The 26910-nt window shown below is 43.1% G+C and overlaps 1 protein-coding gene across 2 annotated transcripts in view; it reads left to right on the top strand.

The window, feature by feature from the left end:
- The window catches only part of ACVR1 (activin A receptor type 1), a 72606-nt gene extending 48009 nt beyond the window's left edge, over positions 1–24597 (top strand). For both annotated transcript variants that reach the window (XM_082198519.1, XM_082198520.1), the window contains exons 3-10: positions 1377–1640; positions 3398–3615; positions 6403–6502; positions 8111–8257; positions 9791–10066; positions 12033–12230; positions 20619–20749; positions 21903–24597. In XM_082198519.1, the coding sequence (XP_082054645.1) occupies positions 1377–1640; positions 3398–3615; positions 6403–6502; positions 8111–8257; positions 9791–10066; positions 12033–12230; positions 20619–20749; positions 21903–22037 (1469 nt within the window). In that variant the 3' untranslated portion in view covers positions 22038–24597. The remainder of the gene's footprint in view (positions 1–1376; positions 1641–3397; positions 3616–6402; positions 6503–8110; positions 8258–9790; positions 10067–12032; positions 12231–20618; positions 20750–21902) is intronic.
- The last annotated feature ends 2313 nt before the right edge of the window (positions 24598–26910 follow it).

Genomic DNA, 26910 nt, shown 5'->3' with positions numbered 1-26910 from the left:
TATTTAATGGGTTTCTAGCCTGCCATTTAGAGTGTATGCTCTTCCAGAGAAGGTTACAACAAATCAATAAAATACTACATTAAAATTCAAGGGTGATATCCAATAGTAGTCATACTGAGAGTTGACCCATTGAAATAAATGAGCTTAAGTTACTTAAATTCATTGATTCCATGGTGCCTATTCTGACTTAGTTGGATAACACCCCAAGGTTTTAAAATGGCAGTAAAAACAGTTAACATAAAAATGTCAGCCAATAGAACAGCTATTTTTTAATGGCCATAACAGCACCTCAGTGAAGCCAAAAACCAGAATAAAAGAGTTTTTGAGACTTCTCCTTAACCTCTGTCAATTTTGACCCCTCCAGGGTGTCCCAAGTTGGCCCGCAAGGGCATTTCTCACAAACCACAAGTAGCATCAGTTGGTGGGTGGGGTGAAATCCGGTTTCAGCTGCGCCTGCTGCTTCCCAGTCATCAGAGCAGAATTTAACCCCTACCTCTCAACTGATTCAGGAAGGGTCTTGCTTTGGAATCCCTTGTTAAAACAAATGGAGGGGAAAACACTTTTGTTTTGGCAGCACCTTTCAAGGTGCTTTGAATGCTCAACTTTGGGACTTCAAAGCACCTTGCATCTGATGTCATTGTAATGTTAAGTGATTGACAGTTGGGTGCCTCCACTCACCTGTCAGTTTTGGCTGCGAGGCCAATCCTGTAAGGATCTTGCCCAGGGAGCCCAAAACGTTTCTCTTCCCTAAAGAGTGGGGCCATGCATATTTTGGCGGGGGGGGGGGATTTTAGAGATACCAAGGTCTTTTTGGTTTGCTCAAAACTTTCCAGAGTGCACTTCCCAACTCTTGGAAGTTGTTAAAGAGGTTGATGTATTTGTAATCTTTGGAAATAAAGACTTTGTGCCAATTTGTATTAGTTGCTGTTGAGCTCCATTCAGTTTTGTGTACAAATATCACCCATTGTGAAGAGACAACCCCACCCCCAAATGTTTGATTTACACACTCAAAAGCATAAAGTCATCAGAATCCACCAGCCTTCTTTGTAGTGTGAAATGTTGATGAGTTTGCAGTTTCTTCTCATTCTCCTCCTAGTGGTGCATCAATAAAACTGCTGGCACATTTGCAAAGCATAGCAGGGTCTGGTATGGTTCTAAACTGAATGGGGAACCACATGCCGTGATTCCTGAATTGCAGGGGTTGGACTAGATGTCCCTCGGGGGTCCCTTTCAGTTCTATGATTCTACTCCTCTCAGAGGGGAGAATGAACCAAAAGTTGGCAGAGCCAGCTAATTTTTATTTTTCAAAAAATCATAATGCACTTGTATAAGTCGTCTAATGAGATGGTGTTTTCCTTCCTTCTTCCCCCATGCAGATGAAGAGCACAAACCTACCTTGATTAACTATGACTGTGTGTGTGAAGGCACGTCATGTGTGAATGGCGACCGCTGCAGAGGCCACCAGTGCTTTGCCTCTTTGAGCATCAACAATGGCGCTAAAGTGTATCAGAAGGGCTGCTTCCAAGTCTACGAACAAGGGAAAATGACATGTAAAACACCTCCTTCCCCTGATCAAGCGGTCGAATGCTGTCAGGGTAACCTGTGTAACATGAACATCACAGCACAGCTGCCGACGAAAGGTGAAAGTCTTATTCTCTGGCAAACAAATTTCATATTATTAGCAAAGCGTTTCTTATAATAAGCTCACTGTCTTTGACTTGAGGTCTATGATCTTATGGGATCTGTGGCCTTGGAACATGTGTGACATCTCCGGAAATTGAATACAGTTGTACCTCAGGTTAAGAACTTAATTTGTTCTGGAGGTCCGTTCTTAACCTGAAACTGTTCTTAACCTGAGGTACCACTTTACCTAATGGGGCCTCCCGCTGCCGCCGCCACTTAATTTCTGTTCTCATCCCGAAGCAAAGTTCTTAACCCGAGGTACTATTTCTGGGTTAGCGGAGTCTGTAACCTGAAGCGTCTGTAACCCGAGGTACCACTGTACGTGAAAGAGAAGGGAGGAAAAGTTGGTCGTGGTGTGTGGAAGCATATTGACCAATAGTGATGATTTGGAAAATTAAGGACCTCAATCTCTGTTTGAGAGGCAAGTGTATAGGCCTCTCCAGGCATTCCAGATAGGGGAAAGTGGACATGTGAGGGGTGTGGCAGGAATGAGTGTTCTCGATCTGGCCTCCCAAGTTGGAGAGTTCTTGAAGCAAGAAGCTCCTGTATCTGTGGAGGCTCTCCACACTGGAAAATCAGGGTTTTATACAACACAGGGAGATTCCACAGATACCAAACTGCTCCCCACAGGAACCAGGAGTAGCTTATACTGTACGAAGAACAAACTGAAATCTAAAAACGGAAAATGAGATGGAAGTTGGTGGGACTATGAATGTAACAAACCAGGTGGGATACAAGTGTAAGGGCCCTTCCACACTTCCTATTCATAGTGGTATAGTTGCTACCACATAAGGTCCTTAAGGGGTGTGACCACAACCCTGGAACCTATCTCAGTTCAGGCACAACTCACCATTAGTGTGGAGAAGAAAACCCTACGCTCGCTCTCTAATAACAATGACACGTGACCAGAGATGCAGGCAATCAGCTCCCAATTCACTCTTGAAAACATTAACTCAAAGAGCAGTTGTACCACTTATAAATGAGAAGTGCAGAGAGGCCCTAAAAAAGAGGCACGTTGTGAGGTACCAGTGGGACCATCAGGGTCCACTTGTTTGAGAAAAGCTTGGTAGGTTCAGACCTGGCCTGAATGGGTGATCGGTTGGAATCCATGTGGACTTCCATTATGTCAGAAAGCAGAATATAAATCTAAGAAAAGGTCTTTAAGCAGAGGCTTGACAACCATATGTCAGGAGTGCTCTGATGGTGTTTCCTTCTTGGCAGGGGGTTGGACTCGATGGCCCTTGTGGTCTCTTCCAACTCTATGATTCTATGAAAACATAATTAAAAATAAGGAATATAGAGTATTGTATTCTGTCAGAGCACAGTATCCATGGAAGAGCTGGCCTCGCAAAGTTCAAGAGCTCCAGCTGGGTTCCCGTTTAGCCTGCTGGGCTGTTTTTCAGAGTCTACCAGATATTGGAGTTAACACCAGAGCTGGAAAGAAAGATTTCACACTTCTAGGTTATAGCTTCTCATTTTTTTGATAGCCAGGTGCCGAGTCTCCCTCCTCCCCAAAACCTTCTTCAGCACACCAAGTCCTTCTGAGACAACTGAATTCTCCCAATTCAATTGTGTGGGGGTTTTAAAATAAGGATTTACAGTAAATACACAAGCGAGTGTCCTTCTATCTGTCTTTTCAATGGACTTTTGTCAAAATTCCCAGCATTTAAGATTTGACTTACCTTCTGTTCTTTCTTTTTGTTTTTATGTGAAGGGCACCCACTTCAAGGGGAAGCTGTGGGTTACACCACGGAAACACTTATCATATTTGTTGTAGCATCAGTTCTGGCGCTCCTGATATTTTCTGCAGTGACGTTGCTGATCATCCGAAAAGTGAAACAGTACCATATGGAAAGGCTCAATTCAAGGGATCCAGAATATGGAACCATTGAGGGACTCATAGCATCAAACGTTGGTGACAGCACCCTGGCAGTAAGTAAATCTTGTCTGCTGTTATTCCTATGAAAGCATTCTGCTGTTTTTATTTTTTGATCAGACTGCCAAAAATGTTACTTGTGAAATATGAACACTACACACAGTCTCCTTCTCCAACTACCTTTTTATAAGCTTGGAGTAGGCATTGCCTACTCTCTTAAAAACTAAAATGTCATTAGGAGCTGAATTCTGTTCCCACCACCACCTTCTGTGGATTATTTTTAATGCTCGCTTAAGAAGATCCCTGTTGGCTCAACACAAAACCTTGTCCAGCCCACTGTCCTGTTCTCACAGCGGCCAACCAATACCCATGGGTATCCTGCAAACAGGACGTGAGCGCACTCCCCATTTCTGATTCTGATTCTCAGCAGAGGGGTCTGAAACGTTCAGCTTCACTGGGAGAATTATGACACAGGGAGGAAGTCTGATGATTGAGCTCATTCATTCTTGTATGCTTTTATTAGAAGTGAGTTAACCACAATGTGCAAGTGGTGTGTTTATACAGTTGATAGCATGAACACATATTAGTGTTGGCATGGCGCGAGGGCCTCAATACTGCTGTACAAGCGGTACCTCTACTTACGGACGCAATCCGTTCCAGGGTGCCATTCACACCCCGAAAATTAAGTAGAGCGCTGCTTCTGCGCCTGACACAGTAGAGCTCTCCTACGCATGCATGAAGCACGCAGAACGCTTCTGCGCATGCGCGCATGGCGAAACCCGGAAGTATACACTTCCAGGTTTGCCGCGCTCGCAACCCGAAAATCCGCAACCTGAACCTAACGCAGCTAGAGGTATGACTATATATTTTGAAGGCAGGATCAGGAGGATATCCATCATTCCTTTGGTAAATGCTTTAAAACTGAACATATAAATTGTTTTGCTGCCACCTTGTGGTCATACCTGAGTGATTTAAAATGCATTTTTCAGGACAAGATTGTAGTAGAATATACAAATCCTTTCCCTGTTGAGTTAATGGCACTTGCTAATATCTCTATATCAAAGGTGTGTGCGCGCGCACACACACACACACACACGTTATTTATTTATTTACAGATTTTGTTATTCTGAGCTGTTTTCTGCTCAGTCCTTAAGCCCAAAACAGGAAGTTTCTAAGCAGTCAAATTTCAGTAACCTCTCTGGGCTTTAACAGTTGTAACCCTGTATATTTATTTTCAGAGATAAGCTGTGTTGAGTTAAATGGGACTTATTCCTTGGTCACTGTGCGTAGGCATGTAGCTGTAAACGGTTCTATTTTGACTGCTCTATCAAATCCTATTAAAAGTTCAGTATCTAAGGGTGGCATTCCTTTTAGGGACTCTTACATGTGTTTTTGCTTAAGGGTGAGTCTAATAAAAATAATGATAATGATGTAATTATAATTATTAATTAAAGCATTGTTTACTGAACTTCGTATCTCTCCCCCCCCCCCCGCATTTTGATGAAGTCACCACTCCAAAATGCCACAGTTCTAATAAACTAGTTATAAAAAGATGAGCTTCCCAACCAAGAGGGAATATCAGTCCGCCCCCACCTTCCCCCAGTGGCATAAATTATATAAAACTCTGCTGAGTATGAGCAGTTCTCCAAATTGGGTGATAAACTGCATTAAAACCTCAATAGACAGTTAGAAGGGGATTACATTTCAGTAATCTCTGCGTTAAGCCAGTCACAAAAGCTTTCAGGCATTACAATGAAGATTTGCATTACAATGAAGAAAAAAAACCCACTTTAGGTGGAGGAGGGGCCAGCAGGGGGTGAGTGTGTCAAGCTCTGCTCCCCTCGTCCTCCTTCAAAGGTCTGTGTTGGAGAACCTTCTGCATCTCGTGCACGTTCATAGAATCATGGAACTGTGAATTGGAAGGGACCACGAGGGTCATCTAGTCCAACCCCCTGCAAGCCAGGAATGTTTTGCCCAGTGTGGGCTCAAACCCACCACCCTGAGATTGGGAGTCTCATGCTGTACCGACAGAGCTATCCCAGTGGAGCCTGCTTGTGAATTTTTAGAACCCAGGAAAACCTATACTGAAGACTCCCTGCTGCAGACACTTTCTCTCTTAATAGTTGGTAATTGGGGTCCTTGTCTCCCCAATGCCCCCCCCCCCATGTGTTACTTGAACTCTTCATTGCAATGCCTGAAGGGGGCTTCTGTTAGCATGTGTTCACACAGCCTATATGTACTTTTTTTCAACACATGTATGGCTGCGTATATGTTTTCAGTAACCCCTGGAGTTCAGCCTCTTACTGGTTTGGATGGTCGATGTCTTTTAAAAATATATATCAACTATGCTATAATTGCAAAGTAATGTAGATTACTGGTTTGGAAGGTCTGGAATTATTAGCCTACCGTTCCCTAGCAGGAAGAGTTCCCTTTTGTGGTGCAGAAAACCAGGGAGCAAATTGTAGATCCACCTTGTATCTGTTTCTGTGCATTTTTTAATTTGCGATTTTTTCCCTGAGTCACTCCGTGCTCTCTCACATTTGATCTGTAATTCATGTTCCAAGCTGCTCTGTACAAACAAAACTACACACTCTCCATTCACTAGGAAAACAGCTATAGCCCCCCCGTCCCCTTTGGGCCAAAGTGGATGCAATTTACAGGTACAGAGGCCATTGCAGAGTGGATTAAGCCTTCCAAACGGCAGACAAATAGGTCCCCGAGTGCAATGTAAATGGAAGAAAAATGCCTTCAATAAATGAATTGAAGGGAGGGAGGTGGCAGAATGCCAGCTTCTGTTCCATTTCAATTCTAGTTCCAAACATGTGGTCTTATTTTTCACACAGGACTTGTTGGACCATACCTGTACATCCGGAAGTGGCTCTGGCCTTCCTTTCCTGGTACAAAGAACGGTGGCTCGCCAGATTACGCTGTTGGAGTGTGTGGGTTAGTAATCTTATTCTACCTGGGACAGGGCCCAGAGGGTTCCTCTGTGTTGTGTGCACGTATGAGTGTGTGCTGTGGAGAAGGGTGCGATCCTGTACACATCTACCTGGAAGTAAGTCCCATTAAACTCAAAAAGGGCTTACTTCTGAATAGAGACGTATAGGATTGCACTTTCAAAAAACGGTGTGTCTGTGTTTCAAAGAGAGGCCAAATGGTTAAGCGGCTGGTCTGTATTGAGTCGTGAGTGGAATCTTTGGACAGGAAGTCCCTTCTGTGTAACGCCAAGAGCCTCAAAGGTGGCGTGTGTCCCGTTATCCTGGATTACACCTGTTGCTGATGAACATGTGCCAAAGGCGAGGTAAAGAAACGAGAGACCAGCGTCAGTCGTGTGTAGCTGCCAAGGAAAGCAGGTGGCACTGTGTTGAATTAAGCTTATTTTAGTCTGCTTGGGTTGAACCCAGGGTCCCCAGTGTACAGCTCACGTACTGCTCCCTTCTACTGTGTCGCCTTCATTTACCACATACATCAATGCATTATTACTGTTATTATGTCTTTTACTTCCTGCGTGGCAAACAGGCAACGCTATTTTCATGTGTAAATCAGTTAGCAAGTCTCCCCTGCTCAGTGGTGGAGTGTGTACTGTGCATGCATTTGCCCACAGTTTCCAATCTTTGACCTCACCTGTTGAATTATTTTCAATACAAGGGCTGGGGGTGAGTGGGGATGGCAGCTCCACTTGGTAAACTGCTGGAGGGTAGGCAGTACTCAGCACTGTGGGCCGATGGCAAGAATATAAGGCATATGAGATTCAACTTCCAAAAGCAGCCACACAGTTAACATGCACCTGAATCTGTTCTCAGAATCTTCAAAGTTCCTATGGCGGGGTATTGGTGGAACTGATACCAGCATTCCCAGTGCTCCAAGCCTTTAGTAACTGCTGGTGCCTGCTTGCTGAAATAGAAAGATATGGGAAGTACAGCCAGGGATTTATTTATTTCAGATGTTTCTGAGCTAGCTGTCAAGCCTATAGCTTCCCCAAAGCTGCTTCTATTAATAACAAATGAACAGTTTTGTTAAACAAACACGGAAACATAAAAATTGCAACCCTACAGCTGGTTTAAATGTACTGTATAAAATCAACACCTGTAAGAAAAACAAAACAAAACACCCAATTAGCTCCTCTAAAATGAAGCATTTCATTAAAAGCCAAGGAAAACAAGTGGGTATTAAAAAAAAAAACTTTCTGTAAACCTCTGAACCAATGGAGTCAGCCATATAGCCCTTGGAAGGAAATTGTACAGAAGAGGGGCCACCACGAAAAAGGCCTAAATTGATCTCAGAGCCAGGTGCCTCTGAAGTTGGTCTTAAAACTTCTGTTATTGGTAATATTTGGCCAAAGTCCTTGCTATGTTTCCTCTCCACCCAACTACACCCTGAAGTGAGAATCTCTTGCCTTGGAGCCTGAGCACCATAAACGGTTTGTTTTTAAAGTGCCTCAAAATGTTGATTTAGTTTCAAGTCTCTGCTCTGGTCTAACCTGGAAGCATCCTACTATTTGCTTAATGAAGACTGCTGCTCAAATCCTGTGTATCTGTTTGCCTGTTCTAGGGAAAGGTCGATACGGTGAGGTCTGGAGAGGACAGTGGCAAGGAGAAAATGTTGCAGTAAAGATATTTTCTTCCCGAGACGAGAAGTCTTGGTTCAGGGAAACGGAATTGTACAATACTGTGTTGCTGAGACACGAAAACATTTTAGGTGAGCGATGTTTTCTTAATGGCTTTTGTATACAGATAAGGGCGTGGGGAGCGTTAAAAAAGACCTGGACCCTGAGTCTACTGAACGCTGTAGTGCAAGGCTTTCTTCACCCCCTTAAGTTTTTATCCACCTTCATCAAGAAAAACTTGACTCCTGCAGAAATATATCCTTGCATTCGGTTTTCTCTTAGCAAAACCATACTCATGAGCATGATTCCCCCACCGACCAAATACCATATGTGCACCATGAAAAAAATGTTTTTAAGTATACCTCTGTGTAATCCTATGTATTAAGCATTACAGTGGTACCTTGGGTTAAGTACTTAATTCATTCTGGAGGTCCGTACTTAACCTGAAACTGTTCTTAACCTGAAGCACCACTTTAGCTAATGGGGCCTCCTGCTGCTGCTGAGCTGCCGGAGCACGATTTCTGTTCTCATCCTGAAGCACAGTTCTTAACCTGAAGCACTATTTCTGGGTTAGCATAGTCTGTAACCTGAAGCGCATGTAACCTGAAGCGTATGTAACCCGAGGTACCACTGTATGTCATTTCAGTACACATTTCCATTGCAAATAAGATGAAGCAGACTCTTAAAAACAGACTATATTTGCTAGAGATGGGGAACATTTCCCAGCCCACCAGCCTCATCCTGTCATGGGCAACCGTCTAGGGACTGTGTGCTGTTGGTTGGTTGGGACCAGAGACATAGCAACTGATGCGGTTCTTAAATGTTGTACATTCCAGCCCATGCAAAAGTTTCTAACTGCCCCCACCCCATGTATGTTTGTATACATACATATACTAGCATCTTATCTGTCTATCCAGGCAAGCAATAAATAAGTACCACATTTTAAAGACACATTCCAGGCAGGTGAAATCACTTGAGGAGTGCGCAGGATGAGGCTGTTGTGTGGTTTGTCCTTCAGAGGAGCTGTGGTTTGCGGCTTGCCCCTGTGGGTCTGAGGTTCCCTATCCCCATGCAGTATATTCAGAAGAGACCATACATTCAGAAGAGACCATACATTTAAAGCAGTACCATACCACTTTAATCAGCCATGCCTTCCCCCAGAGAATCCTGGGAGCTGTAGTTTGTTAAGGGAACTGAGAGTCCCCTGTTCCCCTCACGGAGCTACAATTCCCAGAGTTCCCTGGGACGGAGGATTGACTGTTAAGCCACTCTGAGGACTGTAGTTCCGTGAGGGGGAGTAACAACTCACGGCACCTTTAACAAACTACAGCTCCCAGGATTCTTTGGAGGAAGCCATGATCCTGCTTTAAATGCGTAGTGCAGCTGAGGCCTTGGTAGGCATGGGTTCAGAGTACTGGCAGTAACGGACTTGTATGTGCATTGCCATTTTGTAGACGCCTTTTCAGTCAGCAAGCTAAGATTGTGGGTTTGAAAGCTAGAATTTAACACTGAGGAAAACGACGCTGCAGCCTGCATCTTGCATGGCCTAATTCTGGAGAGAGTTTAGATAGTGGGGGGAAGGAAACCCCTGATCGTTCACCTGGTGTTTCTTCTCCTTCTTTCAGGGTTTATTGCCTCAGATATGACCTCTCGGAATTCCAGCACTCAGTTGTGGCTAATCACCCACTACCATGAGATGGGCTCTTTGTATGACTATCTGCAACTCACGACGCTCGACACAGTGAGCTGCCTGCGGATAGTCTTGTCTATAGCTAGTGGCCTTGCACATTTGCACATAGAGATATTTGGGACCCAAGGGAAACCTGCCATTGCTCACCGAGACTTGAAGAGTAAAAATATCCTGGTTAAGAAAAACGGACAGTGTTGCATAGCAGACCTAGGTGAGTGGTTTTCCCTTCTCCTTCTTTTTTGCATTTTAAATATGCAGTCCTCAAATAACCCGATGCAATTCTTGAGGACCTTTCTTTATTTGGATTTAAGAGTTGATTTGGGGGGGAATTGCTCTTCATCCACTAGAGGGCGCACATCATTTTTAAGTCTCGCTCCTGTCTGCAGAATCGTGCATACTGTTTTCTGATGTTGTTTGTACAGCTCTGTAAAGGATATCCTTCATACATGGTTTTAGAGACACATGTGTTGGAGTAAATAAAAAATCAGGAGGGGAATAACCACCAATGGCATCATGAATGAAGGCTTTCCCCCCCCCCCCTTCAACACAGCAGCTAGAGTATTTGCTACCGCTGCCATTGCCCTTAGGTGTGATTCTAGGTTTCAGCTTAGAGTCTTGGTACTGCTCTGGGACAAGGGTCCAACTGTGATTATAGCCTCCTTTGAGCCCAGCCTGTTATCATTTGGGATGATGTTCTGTCTTGTTGGGGTTGATATTTCCCAACACCTCCCAGGTCCAGTTTAACACTGCCACCTACTGGCTAAATTAAAGTGTGGGTTGGCCATTCTGCGATAGAGGCATCAGGGATTTACAGCACTTCAAAGGCAGAAGCAGGCGAGCCTATGAACCTGGCTTTTGGATTGTCATGCTCACACTCTTGCCTTGCCCTCCCATACTGCACTGCTCATTAGATGGGAGCAAAACCACCCCAGGTCCATGGGGATTGTGGGTAATAGAAGCATCTGCACTGCAGATCTGCACTGGCACTATCACATGTAGCGCTGAGGATTGGAGTGATCATTCTGTGATATCATGGCAGTGGACAAAGCTTCATTGTGACTTTTGAATGAATGTTTTAATATTAAAAAAGAAAATGCAGCATAGAATCTCTTATGTCTCCTGTCAGAAGGGCAATCCCCGTATCCTAGATCACCACATCTAGACAGGACACTTTAAACTATGAATAAGGCAAGGGACCTTATGTGTGATATATTAGTTGCACTGCCCAAATGATAGCCTGTCAATTGGATTGCCCTGTCCCATGCAGGATTGTATCTTTCTGAAAACTTTGTATGCATGGATCTTGCAATCCCTTTGAATTTATATGGGGCTGCTTAGTTACTGTATACAGTTGTCCCCTTCAACAAAGATTTAATTGGCATATCTGAGATACAAAGTAAAGATGTTTTCACTTTTAAGTGCTCCATGTTGCCCAGCAATATTTATATTGATGATGGGCTCATGAAAGGTCTGTTTGTCTGGCCTTTGCTTTACTGTAAACTGTCTTTGGTTTTTCGGTGGTTGTTAGTTTACTTACTTAAAATTGCTGCTATTTGAAGGCTGCAGTGTAATATATCTCAGTTTTAAGCTATTTGGTGGTTGGAGCAGAATGCAAACTGTGTAGAGTAGTTTGCATACTGTATTTTTTTTAAGGTGTTTACTTTCTGGTGACCATATGTGTCTGTGGTTTATTTTTGGAAGGTGTTTGATTTGACCCATTTTTACAGGCACAGTTGTCCTTGCGTTAGCCTTCGCCGCACTTTTGGTTCCATCGATTTCCTCAAAAGCTCACCTTGAACCTTGGGAGTTAAGATTTATCCCCACCCCACCCCCCCTTATAGCAGATGTGTGAACAGGATAATGGCTATGTAGCACTCAGTCTGCTGGACCACAATATATTCCCACCACATAAACGCTAGTCTAGTGGTGTGGTGTTGTCGCTGCTTAGATTTGCTACGACTGGGTGTTGTTGTTTTTTAGAGTTGCTTTACAAAGGCCTTCCTAATCTCTTAGAGTAGGTATAGGGGAAAGGGCTTACCATGCAGGAGATCTCAGGTTCAAAACCATGACATGATGGCACTTTGTAGCTGGAAAATATATGGCAATGGTAACAGGTGGGCTCCCCTGGAGCTGAAAGACCAACACTGACTTCACAGCTCTTCTGTTTGCGATTCCAGGCCTTGCAGTCATGCACTCCCAAAGCACCAATCAGTTGGATGTAGGAAACAACCCCCGCGTGGGTACCAAGCGCTACATGGCGCCAGAAGTCTTAGATGAAACCATCCAAGTGGACTGCTTTGACTCTTACAAACGGGTTGATATCTGGGCATTTGGACTGGTCCTTTGGGAAGTAGCCAGGCGTATGGTCAGCAATGGTGAGTATCCGCTCCTTTCTAGAATTAGTTGCATTAATCCACTGGAAAAGCTTCTCTTGTATCTTCCTTAGTAGTAAGTGGTTTCAAGTTTTCTCTCCTGGTATTTGCGCCTTAAATTGCACTGAACTCCTACCTACTTTGCAGGATTTGGGCTGCCACTTTTCTTGACATGCCTCTCGCGCCCCCCCCCCCGCCCCATATACTATTTCAAATTGGGTGTGTGTGTGTGTGTGAAAGTAGGTACATTATGAATTCCAAGTCAAATTCCAATGTTATTTATTATGTTCGCCGCCAACTGCATTAAAAAAGAAAGGTGAGGTGGTATAAAGAAACTCATAGATCACAACAGATTTCTCAGCTTATGACAGTGGGTCAAAGCTGTTCAGATTACCCCACTTGCCTTTACAATATCTCTGTTTAAGCATTCATTCATTCAGTTTATATAGCTGAAACTTAAACATGGGACCACACTGAGGCGTACCTTAAATGATCAGGAGGGGGGCAGCAAGTTCTGTAAGGGGAAAAGCTGGTACTCCTCCAGATGTTTTGGACTATATCTCTCACCAGCCCCAGTCAGTAAACACTTTCCTTGATAATTAATATTTCACTGCTAAAGTTCTAAGTAAGGCAAGGAAATCCCCTTGGGGTTTCATGGAATCCCATGCCTGTGGCAGGGAGAATTCATCCTTACAGCAACATGGCTTAAGGAGGACTGCTTTGCCTTCCTACTGAGGCATGGCCTGACAGCGGAATAATGGAGATGGATTTGCCATGGAGAAGACTCCTCTTTTCTTTTCTTTTTGGTAGCATCAGCTTTTTTTCTTTTCTTTTTTTGGTAGCATCAGCACTAGTACAGGGTCGGTGGCATTTTAAACATTGTACAATCTCAATTATCTATATGGTATAGGAGTTCTTTGAAGTAAAGCTGTTTAAAAGAACAGTGTACTGAATCCTAAGGCATCTGTAGAAGTGAGAATACATTTTAAGACCAATTGGAGCAGCACCCTATTGGAAAGTTCAAAAGTAGTATGTGGATCATTCTTACATGCTTATTGGCGGACATTTTGTTTTGCGGATGTGTGTAATAAGCTTTCAGTGATCACCTTTCTTAGCTCTTGGAACCCTTGGAGGGTTGTATGGGAGCCACACGCCAGAGGCAATGGCTGTGACTCTTTCTTTGTACTGCTGGGCACATTCCAGCTACAGAAAAGTCAGAGGCCTCGCTACACTTGCACTCACTTGCACCTCTCCATCCTCTATCAAGGCAAGAAAGAGCCATGATCACAGTTCTTGCCAGGGACAAAAGCACTCAAGGACAGCACCGGGTAGAGTGACCTTGGGAAAGGGAATGGCTTGGGTGGAGTTTTGAGGGCTGATCAGAGAGGCTTGGAGGGCTGGATTTGGCCCACAGGAGTGAGTTTCCTTCCCCTATTTTAAAGTAGCAGCCAAGTATTGTGGAGCTGAAAACAGGATCGTTCTCTCTCCTAACAAGAGTTGCTGTTTTTTAAGTGTGTGATAGGTCAGTTTCTCCCCATTTCTTTGGAAATATTACAAGACATGCAGGAATCAGTACAGTTTGTTTCACATTCAGTTGCTTGGTTTCACGTTCCATCCTGTGTCCGTACAAGCGCAGCAGTGGTTTTCCACCCGGATTTTCCTCTGCCAGTCAAAAGAGCAAGCTCCCCAACTCAAGGCAGCCCCATTTGTCATTGAAGATGGTACCTGTTTTCAGCTAGCACTTTCCCTGCTTTTATGGAGAAAGGAGAACAAAGGTATACAGGGCAGCTCATGACATTCAAGAGGTAATGGAAGCCTCAGTGCAGCAAGCCTGGATGAGCTGGGAGGAACACATGGAGAATATGTGGCTGACACAGTACCTGTCAACCATGGATGGCCATTGCTTATTCTTACATTTATATCCCACCTTTCTTTCATTATGGAACATACATTTGTTCCCCAAGTGGTCTCCTATCCAGACACTGACCAGACTTACATATCTTCAGAAAGGTGGTGACCTTCAGAGCATACATAGACAGCCATACTTTGCTTCCAGAAAAGTAGCCATAGAGTTGATGATGGCCATGCATAGCCAGTCATCATTTTGCATGTTCCTTAATAGCACCTTGGCTTTAAAAGGTTCATTTTGTCCCCACGGAAAGGTGAGTGAGTAGGGATTGAGTGGAACATAGGACAAAATTCACCTGGAAGGTGCTGCCAGAACCTGTTGTGTGAAATGGACAAGGGGGAATTCCACACTGGTATGGGTCCTCCTAGAACCGTTAAATGACCAATCATCTTTTGTGCCTAACAAAATCAGAGAAGCACAGCATCACCTATTGTTTATCTATAGAGAACTCTCAAGTTTCCGAGTGATTTCTCAGAAACATGGTGAAGTTAGGGCAGGCATAGGCAAACTCAGCCCTCCAGATGTTTTGGGACTTCAACTCCCACCATCCCTGACCGCTGGTCATGTTAGCTAGGGATGATGGGAGTTGTACTCCCAAAACATCTGGAGGGCCGAGTTTGTCTATGCCCGAGTTAGGGTGTGCCTTGGATCCAAATGAATCAAGAACCCCTGAAACAATTTGTGGCATCTTGGAGGTGAGGACATGGAGGAAGTGACAGACAATGATCTACTAAAAGCAAATCCAAACCAGAATTTCCACTCTGATTTTGGAACCTTCAGAGCAGGAACTCAGACTGCTGCTGCCTTTTTTCAGTCCAGGGGTCAGCTGCTCTTGTTCCTCCTCACTGTCTAAGCATACCAGGACTAGAATTGAGGATGAGATGTGGGCGCATTTCCTCTCATCTCCTGCAACATAGGTTAGAATTGTTGAGCCTTGAGTTCTCTGTTTATCACTGGTTTTATGGATTATATTTCATTAGTTCAAAGACATTTCTCTTTAAAAATAATCCATTTTATTCTGGTTGAATAGAAGGAAACTATGGCAGGGTTCATTATGACAGTGTTATGACAGTGTAGATCAGAGGTTATGGTGACTTTCTTCAGTAGGTCTGGTGCCAGAAGCAGCCCCATAGGAGCCTTAAAACTTTGGCTTTGTTAATTGTATTTTTTAAAAACACACACCAAAAAAACACATTGGAGTAAAAGCCAAACAGCTTCTTCTTCTTCTACTGTAATACAGTCAACAAGAAAGTTTAAAATATGCATAGGAATATTCAGTTGTATAAATGCAAGTCTCTGTTAGCGGGGATAGTGAACCCATCTCTGATGGGCCTTATTTGCCTGCCAAGCCACTTCCTTCTTCTTTAGTGATTGTCTTCCATGAACACAGTCTTCACAGTGAGTCCATAAGTGACTGTGGAGGCCAGTTCTGGATCAACACGTCCCTCCACAGTGGGGACATAGGTTTTGAGCATCTTCAAAGCCCATGACACCTTTGGTAAAGGCTATCCTCCAACTGGAGTGCTTGCAGGCCAGTGTTTCCCAATTGCCAGTGTTTATACTACATTTGGGACACGGGTGGTGCTGTGGGTTAAACCACAGAGCCTAGGACTTGCCAATCAGAAGGTCGGCGGTTTGAATCTCTGCGACGGGGTGAGCTCTCATTGTCTGGTCCCTGCTGCTGCCAACCTAGCAGTTCAAAAGCACCTCAAAGTGCAAGTAGATAAATAGGTACCACTCTGGCGGGAAGGTAAACGACGTTTCCGTGTGCTGCTCTGGTTCGCCAGGAGTGGCTTAGTCATGCTGGCCACATGACCCGGAAGCTGTACATCGGCTCCCTCAGCCAATAAAGCGAGATGAGCGCCGCAACCCCAGAGTCGGTCACGACTGGACCTATTGGTCAGGGGTCCCTTTACCTTTAATACTGCATTTTAAAAGATTTGCCTTAAGAGAGTCTTTAAACCTCTTTTGTTGACCACCAGCATTACACTTTCCATTTTTAAGTTTGGAATAGAGAAGTTGCTTTGGAAGATGATAATTAGGCATCTGAACAACGTGATCAGTCCAACGAAGTTGATGTTGAAGAATAATTGATTCTACACTGGTGAACTTTGCTTCTTCCAGTACACTGGCATTAGTTTGCCTGTCTTCCCAAGTGATAGATTAAAATTTTCAGAGATGGAATCTTTCGAGGAGTTGGAGATGGTGTTTATTAGTGGTCCATGTTTCACAAGCACACAGTAAGGTGGATAGTACAATAGCTTTGTAAACAAGCATTTTGGTATCCCTATGAATGTCCCAGTCCTCAAACACACTGCACTTCAGTTGGGAGAAAGCTGCACTTGTCGAGCTCAGGCATTTTGGCATCAATGTCGGTCCTCGTGGAAAGATAAGTGCCCAGGTAGGAGAAGTGATTGACATTTTCCAACATTACACCATTTAGTTGGATTTGTGGTGCTGCAGAGGGGTTGTTTTGTGCTTGTTGGTGCAGCACTTTGGTTTTTTGGATGTTGAGCGAAAGGCCAGGCTTTTCATTAGCTTCAGCGAAGATATTTAGGATGGTTTGGAGGTCATTGTCTGAGTGTGCACACACTACGTTGTCATCAGCATACTGAAGCTCTATGACGGAAGTTATGGTAACCTTACTCTTTGCTTTCAGCCTACTCAGATTAAAGAGCTTTCCATCTGTTCGATATATGATTTCTACTCCCGTGGGGAGTTTCCCTTCAACAAAGTGTAGGATCATGATTATGAAAATGATAAAAATGATAAATAGAGTTGGGGCAGTAACACAACCCTGTTTAATGCCTGATCCCACTGTGACTGGTCCACTTTGAGAGCCGTTGTTATCTGCGATTGTTGCTGCCATGTTATCATGGAGGAGCCAAATGATGTTCACAACTTTATCTGGGCAGCCGATTTTCAGAAGGGCAGTCCACAGGTCATTATGATTTACAGTGTTGAAGGCTATAGAGACAGTGATAATTTTGGCATCTCTAAAGTCTGCTGTGCAAGAAGATCAAACCTCTCCATTCTGAAGGAAATCAGCCCTGAGTGATCACTAGAAGGACAGATTGTGAAGCTGAGGCTCCAATACTTTGGCCACCTCATGTGAAGAGAAGACTCCCTGGAAAAGACCCTGATGTTGGGAAAGATGGAGGGCACAAGGAGAAGGGGACGATGGAGGACGAGATGGTTGGACAGTGTTCTCGAAGCTACAAACATGAGTCTGACCAAACTGCAGGAGGCAGTGGAAGACAGGAGTGCATGGCGTGCTCTGGTCCATGGGGTCACGAAGAGTCGGACACAACTAAACAACTAAACAACTAAACAACAACAACAACAAAGTCTGCTGGGATCTCCTCTCTCCCATATTTTTGATGACCTTGTGAAGTTGTTGTGTAAGTTCAGTTTTGCCCACTTTGAGGTATCCAATCAGATCCGCTGGCTTTGTTGTTTCTCATTTGGTTAATAGCTGTACACAGCTCTGCCAGATTTGGAGATACTGCAAGCTCATCTCCAATTTGTTTTTGTGGAATTTGTGAGGGGACCTCAGCAGCTACAGGGGAGTTGTGGTTAAGGAGATGATGGTAATGTTCTTTCCAGCGCAGTGCAATAGCTTCTTTATCATTTAGAAGTGTGGTACCATCTGTTGAGCGTAGGAGGCATATGCCATGATTTATTGGCCCATAGATGGTCATTGTGGCTTTAAAGAAACTCTGTGCATCATGAGTGTCAGCTAAATGCTGGATTACTTGAGCTTTTTTTATCCTCCAAGTGTTCTTTAGTTCTTCTTTGAACCTCAGCCTTAGCGCTGGCATAAGTTTTATTCTTAGTGGCACAGTTTCTATCTCTTTGCCAGATCTGAAAGGCCTTCCTTTTCTTGTCAATAATGCGTTCAATCTCACTGTCATTCTCATCAAACCAGTCCCTCGTGTTTCTTGGTTTGGTATCCAATAGTTTGTTCACAGGCTGCAATAATGGATGTTCTTAGCTTGGTCCACTGTTCCTCGATGTTGTCAAGAAACTCCGAAAGCAGATAGATGGTCCTTAAGAGTCGTTTGGAAGTAATCCCACTTAATAGGATCTTGAAGGGTTTGAGTGTTCATTTTGTGCCTTGGTTTCCTTCCTTGAAGCCTGCATCGAGGTATAATCTTGATAATCATTGTGGAACATATTAATCAGTGATCTGTCCAGCAGTCGTCAGCACTCGTACAAGCAAAATCAGGCATATTTTCTCATCTTTGCAAAGGGGTACCTTTTCTCCCTTTGGTAAAATACCACTGCTAGGTCTATCAGATCAGGAGAAAGGAAGGACAGCTAAAAGCAGATTAGTTTAGATGCCAGCACGAATGCACAAGAATGGGATAAATGTGTGGCCAGTCTAAGTAAAAATAAATACATAAGGATTTGTATGAGCTAAATTAAATGCAGAAATAATTTCTGAACATCACCGCTAGGCTTTAAAGAGAGTACCTTCTAGATTTCTACAATTTTCTATCAGAAGTGTTGCATCCCAGATAGATTGGTGGGATATAAATGTTGTTGTTGTTGTTATATACAAGTCACAACCAGGAAGAGAGCTTCCCTTGGCCGAGGATTCAGCATACATAGGTGAACTTAAGGGCCAAGGGAAGTTGGTGAAAAGGAGAGAGAAATGCCCTGAACCTTGCGCCTTAGTGCAGCTGGCAGCTGAATATGCGTGTTGGCATAGATACATGTGGCCTCACTGACCTGGCAGAAACGTGACTCATGTTGCATGTTCACTGCAGTGCTGGGTGGAGTTGATGGTGGGGACACCAGGGGTCACCACCAGCTCTTGCCAGGTCCCTACTCTTGGGGATTTTATTTACATGTGTTGCCTATCCTATCCTGTGGACTTGTCAAAAATGATAGACGAGCCCTTGTCCCCAAAGGACTCTTCAGTAAGGCAATAGATACAAAAGGCTGGCGAAGGAGGAGGCATTTAGAAGGAATTAATGCAGACTTGGTTAACCGTAAAATAAAATTTCTATGCATTAGTGTCAAATGTATTTACAACAGCATCTGATGTTATGGGTGTGAAGGTCATTTTGTTGTCTTGGTGGGCAAGAACATCATTAACCTGTTCGGGGAAGTTTTTAATGTTTGATGTTTTTAATATTTGATGTTTTATTGTGTTTTTAATATTCTGTTGGGCGTTGCGCAGATTGGCTGGGGCAGCGCAACTCAGACGGGCAGCATATAAATCATCATATTAATCAGCATTCCTTCTACTACTTTCTCTGATTCTCAGGTAGTCCCTTGTGAGTCTAGATTTGCCAGATGTCCAGGTTTTATTGGGAAATTCCCCAGATACGAATGAATGTTCTTTCAGTGGCAAAAACTTTCAGGATCAAGTTATAAACAGACAAAAGCAATCCTAACACATGCACAAATCGTTATCATTGCTGAACTGTGTAAACAAATAGTTGTCAATATAGAGTATATAATGAGTCATTAAGCTTTGAAAGGCAACGACATAAATGATGCGATGTGCTAATTTATTCTCTGTTGTTACTGATTTTTTCCCCCTTTAGTAAATCTCAATCCTGTCCTTTCTTTCAAAGGATTCCAGGAAGCAAATAAACAAAATAGTATTTTTTTTAAGTATGCCTGTCTGTCTGACTGTCTGTCTGCATGTCTAGCCTGTTTTCTTAAATGTAGATGGAGCAAAATATCACTCAAAGGGACATCTCTGAACATTTCTGAATTCCTTCCTGGATTATTCTTGCCAAGTTTTTTTCCTCTTTCTTTAATAGTATGACATACAATGACTTACTCATAGGAGGTTCAAAATGGCTATGGTGCTTTTAAAATGGAATACTGTAGGTAGGCATTTTATTTTTGTTTCCCAAGTAGTATCCAAGATACCCTGGTTTAATTTTATGGTTAAATCACACAGTGCAAAATAAATCTGGTATTTGCTGCCAGCATACCAATGAAACTCATCTTGATACTTGGAAGATGGTTTTAAGCAGGTTTTTAGGGAGCCTGATGCCTGGCATAGAATTGGGGTTCATTCTATTGTTTTCTAAATGACTGCCCCATCCCATTCTGATTTTCCACAGGCCCTGTGTTGTCTAGTGTGGATTTAGAAGCATATGTGTACTGTACTGGAATCTTGAGTTATTGTGTTCTTTCTCCCCCCACCTCCCCTCTGTCTCCAGATTATTTACCAAGACTCTGCAGCCTTGTTTGTGACTGTATTTGCCTTCTGTACATATGTTTTTCTTTGCAGAGTAAGGAACTGCATTCTAACCCACAGGGAGAACTGGCTGATTAATGTCTTGATTGTATTGTGCTATTAGAAATTCGTTTCATAATATCGGTGAGATGTCACAAGGACTTAGCTTTGGCTAAGGCTCCATGCTATGTAATAATGCACTGAACTTTGTCTTGCTAATGAAGATTCTGAAACGTATCGATGCAACTACAAGATCTATGTTGTGTTTTGGCCGTAGGTATTGTAGAAGATTACAAACCTCCATTTTATGACGTAGTGCCTAATGACCCCAGCTTTGAAGACATGAGAAAAGTGGTCTGTGTGGATCAGCAGAGGCCAAACATTCCCAACAGATGGTTTTCAGATCCTGTAAGTGCCCAGCCCATCACATCCCGCCATATTTCTTATAGATCATCTTTTAAAAAACAAAATGACGTCTGCTATTGTGTTCCTAAACCTTGGGCTTTAGGGGATTGGGCTACAACTCCCATCATCTCCAGCCAGCTTAGCCAGAGGTCAGGCATGATGGCAGTTGTAGTCCAGTAACATCTAAGGACTCAAGGTTGAAGAACATTTGTGTATTCCTAAAAGGCAATGTATGTTCCCTTAAGAATGGGTTTACTCTTAAGGGACAAGGCTTAAGGGACATGGGGTGCATGGTCACAGAAATTAATCCAGCTATTATTTTTCTCAGGGTGGGGTGGGGGCTAACTCTACGTAACAGTGATGCCAAATCATTAAGCTTCAATCACTATAGAAGGGGGTGGGGGAACCTTTTTGGCCTTGTAGGTGATGTTTGACAGGTGTGTGGGAGTGCTCATCTGCCACTCAGACAATGTCAGTATGACACAAGACTTGACAGGTGGGCTGTCCCACCTACTGCTCAAAGCTTTGCCTCCCCTCTCCCCTTCCCGGCTACAGCAGTGGCAGGGGAATGATGGAGCAAAGATTCCCCTTTCACCTCCTTTCGCTCCTTTCTTTGACTGCGCACACCTGTTTCCTGAGCAGAATTTAACCCCTGTTTGTCATGAGTAGGGGGTTGAGCAGGCATAGGCAAACCCCGGCCCTCCAGATGCTTGGGACTACAATTCCCATCATCCCTAGCTAACAGGACCAGTGGTCAGGGATGATGGGAATTGTAGTCCCAAACATCTGGAGGGCCGGAGTTTGCCTATGCCCTGGGGTTGAGTCTTGCTGCCTTGCCTGTAAGAGCCTATTTCCTGCTGGGAACAGGCATTTCCAGCCATGCAAGATTAATCATGCCCTCTAGCCCATCAGCTGACATCATCAGTGACGTCACCTGGTTGGTGGGTATGGTTTGCAGAAAACTGTTTTGCATGTTCATTTGGTCCCCTTGGCAGGCCAAGAATGACCCAGGACTGGTTGTTCCCCACCTTTGGACTATGGCTTGGTGTGGCGTCTGAAATGATCTTATATAGATTCTTGAAGTCTACTGAGATTTGCATGGACAGTGTTTCAAAACTTGATCTGATCTGAACACCCATCTACCTTTCCTTTTCAGACGTTAACTTCCCTTGCCAAGTTGATGAAAGAATGCTGGTACCACAACCCATCAGCCAGATTAACAGCGCTGCGTATTAAAAAGACTCTGACCAAAATCGACAATTCCTTAGATAAGCTCAAAGCTGACTGTTGATAACCAACACCTGATACTGACAGGACATCATGGCTTGTGTCCAGCATGGAAGAGTGGCTTGATGAACTCTAGGATCCGGCCACAAGTGGCTTCAAACAGAGGCAGAGTTGTTTACCTAACCAGCCATTGAAAAGGAAATAGACCCATGTGAGCCTTAATCGGTGACTGTCCGTGGTATTTTACAAATGGCCAATCTGTTAAAGACTTAATGCTGAATCTATGGTGGCCTATGGAAGGAAGGAAGGAAAGAAGAGAAGTCCTAAGACAAAACTGGGGCATTAAAACCATGGCTTTTTAAAAAATTATTTCATGAAAAGAAAGAAAAAGGAAAGTGTCTCCTTGTCTCGCTCCCAAGTGGAAGTGGTCAATTCGAATCAGCAATATTGCCTGCGCTTCTCTTTATTGCACTAGGGATTCCTTGCATTCCTTACTTGCACTGTTACGGTTTAATTTGAAAGACATGACTTGCCAAAAATATGATTGGCCCTGTACTCATTGATATGTTTTTTTTTTAAAAAATAATAATAATGGGAAATCCAATTTGGGAAATTGAACTTGTAACTGACTCTTTTTATTATTATTTTAAAGCTGCATTTTACATATGTGTACCGTTTACAATAATGCTGGACGCTAGGAATTATTGTTTATATGGAAACTGCGAACTTTTATTTATTATTAGTGCACTTAACAGTTTTAAAATACTGAGGAAAGTGCGAATAGTTAAAAGCTTATTTTTATGTGGCTTCTATCATTTATTTCTTACAGACGTATTTTTTTTGGGGGGGGGAGGTTTAACACGGTATAACCTGAAATGGTTCTTCTCCTTGGCCCCCCCCGTATTATCAGTTATACACTTTAATCACCTTTTTTAAAGTGCTTCACATTTTATATACGTGTGGTCTGTAACATATATTTTTCAGTTCAAAATAAGCGGAACATTTATATATAAATATTATATAGATATATATCTCTCTCTTAAATATAAAGCCATTATCCAAATGATGCCACACCTAGTACCTTATTGATCCTAGAGAAAGGGGAGCAGCAGAAGAAAATGGCAGAATGGTAGGCCATGGATCGTATTATGGGAAAGTGCATTTTTCTTCTTCTAAGCTATATACGTAATGTGCATATGAACTCTACCGGGGCGGGGAGAAAGCTATTTTTTAAATTTTACTTCCTTTTTTGTATTTAGCAGTTATTTGTATAAATGACATAGAATATTTTCAAGTCAAATGGAAAGAAAATGTCCCCTCGTTCTGTTAGTGCCTCTTGTGGTTCGAGGTAAACGCCGTAAAGTTTTGCATCACCAGCGTCTATCCACTGATTATCTACTCCCTGCCTTTGCTGTTTCTGCAAGTCAGAAGCAGTGTCAACAAACTGGTGGTGTAGGACAGAACACCACTGAAAAACACCAGAGAGATGCTTCATAAAGGTGATGCTGATGTTGAGATGCCGGGCAGTTGTTGTTGGGGAGGTGGGGTCTGTGCTGGAGCAATGACCTCGCAAGGACACAAATTATTGTGTGATGATGTATGAACAAATCAGATCATGCTGTTCTGACCGTGGTGTTTTTGTTTTTTTTAAAAAAAATAATCTTGAGTTTCCTGAGTAAAGAGTTTTGATCTGAGTGCCTTGCCTTATAACTGTGTAGCTGTTCTCCCTGTGAAGCCCTCATAGTGAAAACGATGGATGCTGAATGTAAGTGGCTGTCCTAATAACCGTTAAACCAGAACGATGCCGCAAGCTTAGGAAACAAGCTGAATGGACTTTGTTTTGAGCTGATTGTTCCAAACGAGACAGGGCCCTGTTGTGGCTTCCATTTCCCACGTTCTCCTTCAGATTGCTTTACAAAAGCTCTTTTAGGAGAAGCGTTGTAAGAGCTTTGATTTGTGCGCCTTTGCTCCATGGAAAACTGCTGCGCCTGTCACTGAATACAGGGGGCGGGAGGATATGGGGTTGTTTCCAACTCAGTTCTTCTTAGAGTTGGACCCATTGAACCTGATGGAACTCAAGTCATGCTCTTAGTTTCAGCGGGTCTACTCTGAGCATGTCTAACACTGGCTGCAAACCCTGGCCCCTCTTCTGAGACGGGGTTAGGTGTGCCATGATTTGCTGTGCTGGAAACTGAATTGATAATATGATCTGTTCACACGTTGCGAAGAAATGCTGGGAAGAGTGTGTTTGGATGCATTTGTCCATAAGGTTTCCAGGGTGTTGAGATGAAGTTTGGTATTTGCTTGGAGAACGATGGCTTGCCACAAAAAGTTTCATCCTTCTAAAAATAAATAAATGATGATAAGGAAACTGGGGGAGGGTGGAGGAGAGGAGAAAAAATCTCTCTCCTCCTGTCTGGTTAATCAGAGTGAACTTTTCCATGTGTTGGTGGGTGAGCCAGACTACCTATCTATATTTAAAAAGCAAACTTCTAGTTCTTCTACCATTTGTATGGTTAATTTGAAATAACCTAATTTGTGAATGTCTTCTTAATGATGAGGTCCTCTTTTAACAGTATGAAAGTCTTCATCAAGGAAAGTGATATTAAACATTTTTAAATGAATTGTGGGTGTTCTGGCACATCTGTACTACTGCTTCAAGTTTGCTTACTTAGTAGTACAATATCTACTGCTTGTTAGTGGCAAGTCAAGTGTTTGCGGGATTGCTAGTGCATGGTAGAAACATGGGAAGCGTCAAGGAATAGTACAAGCACAGCAGGACTGTGTTGGGAGGAGATAAAATTGCATCTATTTAGAGGAGGCTCAATTGCCCTCTTACGATTCCAGCAATAATAAAATGTGTGTGGACATAAATTCTGCCTTAAACCCTGATTCTGGTGATCCTATGATGAGCCAGGTTAGCAGTTCCTTTTATCCCTTATCAAAAATGTTTCCTTTAAAAAAACCAAATTCAGCACTCATTCTTCTTTATTCAGTGCACTTACACCATGATTATTTGATACCCTACACCACAGGAACAAGCATGTCAGCTAAGGGTGTGTACAGTTCCTTGGGAGAGTGAAGTTCTAATCGATGCTTGAGAAATTCAATTTCTTTGAATTCCAATGTGAACAGATCTGATCTGCGCTTCCTGGGCTGATGTACATATTGGAATGTGGTTATCCTTTGGATTTCACACTTCTCTGAATTTTGCAATAAAGTTCTCCACTCAAAAAATCAGTAACAATATGTGTTCTTAAAAAATGTGTATTTCAATATGAAATGCTTCTGAAAATATGTTGAGAAATGTGTGCATTCAGGTAAAATGTTGTCAATGGCAAGAATACATGGAATAAACTGGAAAAGTGTTGGGATCACAAATGGATAAGCTGTTAACAAGCAAAGTCTGCCAGAGTACAATGTTCAAAACTTGCAAAATGACAGTGGTTGGGTAGAAATTGCCTTTTGACTGGCAGAGTAGAGCAGTTTTCCCCCCTTCATATTGGTTACTCTAGATGGATATTGCAATTGCTCATATTGCAAAATAGACTTAAAAATAGAACTTGAGGTCCAGCGAAAGGGAGGGAAAATATTATTGTTCAATGTCTACAGATTAAAGCTTGTCGTCCCCTTCTCCTTGTGCCCTCCATCTTTCCCAACATCAGGGTCTTTTCCAGGGAGTCTTCTCTTCTCATGAGGTAGCCAAAGAAGAACCAACTTGGCTAGCTAATTCTGAAAACTCTGTAGCTTGTATTTGACACATTGATAGCTTTAAAGCGCCCCCCTGCAAATATTGAATTGTTTGGTTCCATAGTATTGGACATTTGAATAAAAATAGGCAGGTGGCCACACTAGTTTTGATGAGTTGAGCAGGAGTGTAAGAGGGAAGACAAGTGTAACGTTGCATTCATTTAAACCTGGTGTTAAAATGTATTGCTTTTTAAAAAAACCTGTGTTAACTTGGGGGCTTGAACTCCTGCTGTACGGTATTTTTTATCAGTAATGTGTGGTCGTAGCACAGTTCAATTTAGGTTACTTTAAATCAATTGATATAACAGTGATAAAGTGACCTTGCAATTTTTCAGGAAATCCCTCTTGCCTCTTACAGACCTATAATTTTTGGAATTCCTTGGGAAGTGGAATTGACTGTTAAGCCACACAGAGAATTGTAGCTATGGGAGGGGAATTGGTGCCTCTTAACTTTCAGCACCCTTAAGAAACTACAGTTCCCAAGATTCTTCGGGGTGGGGGAGGTATAATACTGCTTTAACTGCATAATGCTGATGGGGCCTATATTTGCCCTTGTTTCCTAATTATGCAAGCCTGCTTTTATTTCTGAAGAGGATTGTTTTCAACTTTCAGTTCCTGCAGCTGAAATGGTTAGGGGTGCAGTGCTGTTCACAAGTGACAAAATAATCTCCCTTAAAAAAAGAAAAGAAAATTTGTTAAATGGGGTCACTTGTATTAACTGGGGCTGCCATTGCGTTGTGTGTCTTAAACACTAGATGTTAAATAAGCTGATGGAAGTACTATATGTGGTAAACGTATTATCACATTCTCATAAAGGTTTATATCAGTAACTTGTGGCTCTCCAGATGTTCATAGTTCCTGAACATTGGTCATGCTGGCTGGAGGGCTGATGGGAATTGTAGTTGAACATCTTCTGGAGGGTCATGCCCCAGGTTATATGGTGCCTGTGGTCCAACTTAAATGACCAGCAATTGTCTTTTCTTAGCTGCTGCTGTTGTTGTTTAGTCGTGTCCGACTCTTCGTGACCCCATGGACCAGAGCACGCCAGGCCTGTCTTCCACTGCCTCCCGCAGTTTGGTCAAACTCATGCTGGTAGCTTCGAGAACACTGTCCAACCATCTCGTCCTCTGTCGTCCCCTTCTCCTTGTGCCCTCCATCTTTCCCAACATCAGGGTCTTTTCCAGGGA

Source organism: Podarcis vaucheri, assembly GCF_965113315.1.
Source record: "Podarcis vaucheri genome assembly, chromosome: 1".
Classification (NCBI taxonomy): Eukaryota; Metazoa; Chordata; class Lepidosauria; order Squamata; family Lacertidae; genus Podarcis; species Podarcis vaucheri.
This window is presented reverse-complemented; position numbering and strand designations above follow the sequence as displayed.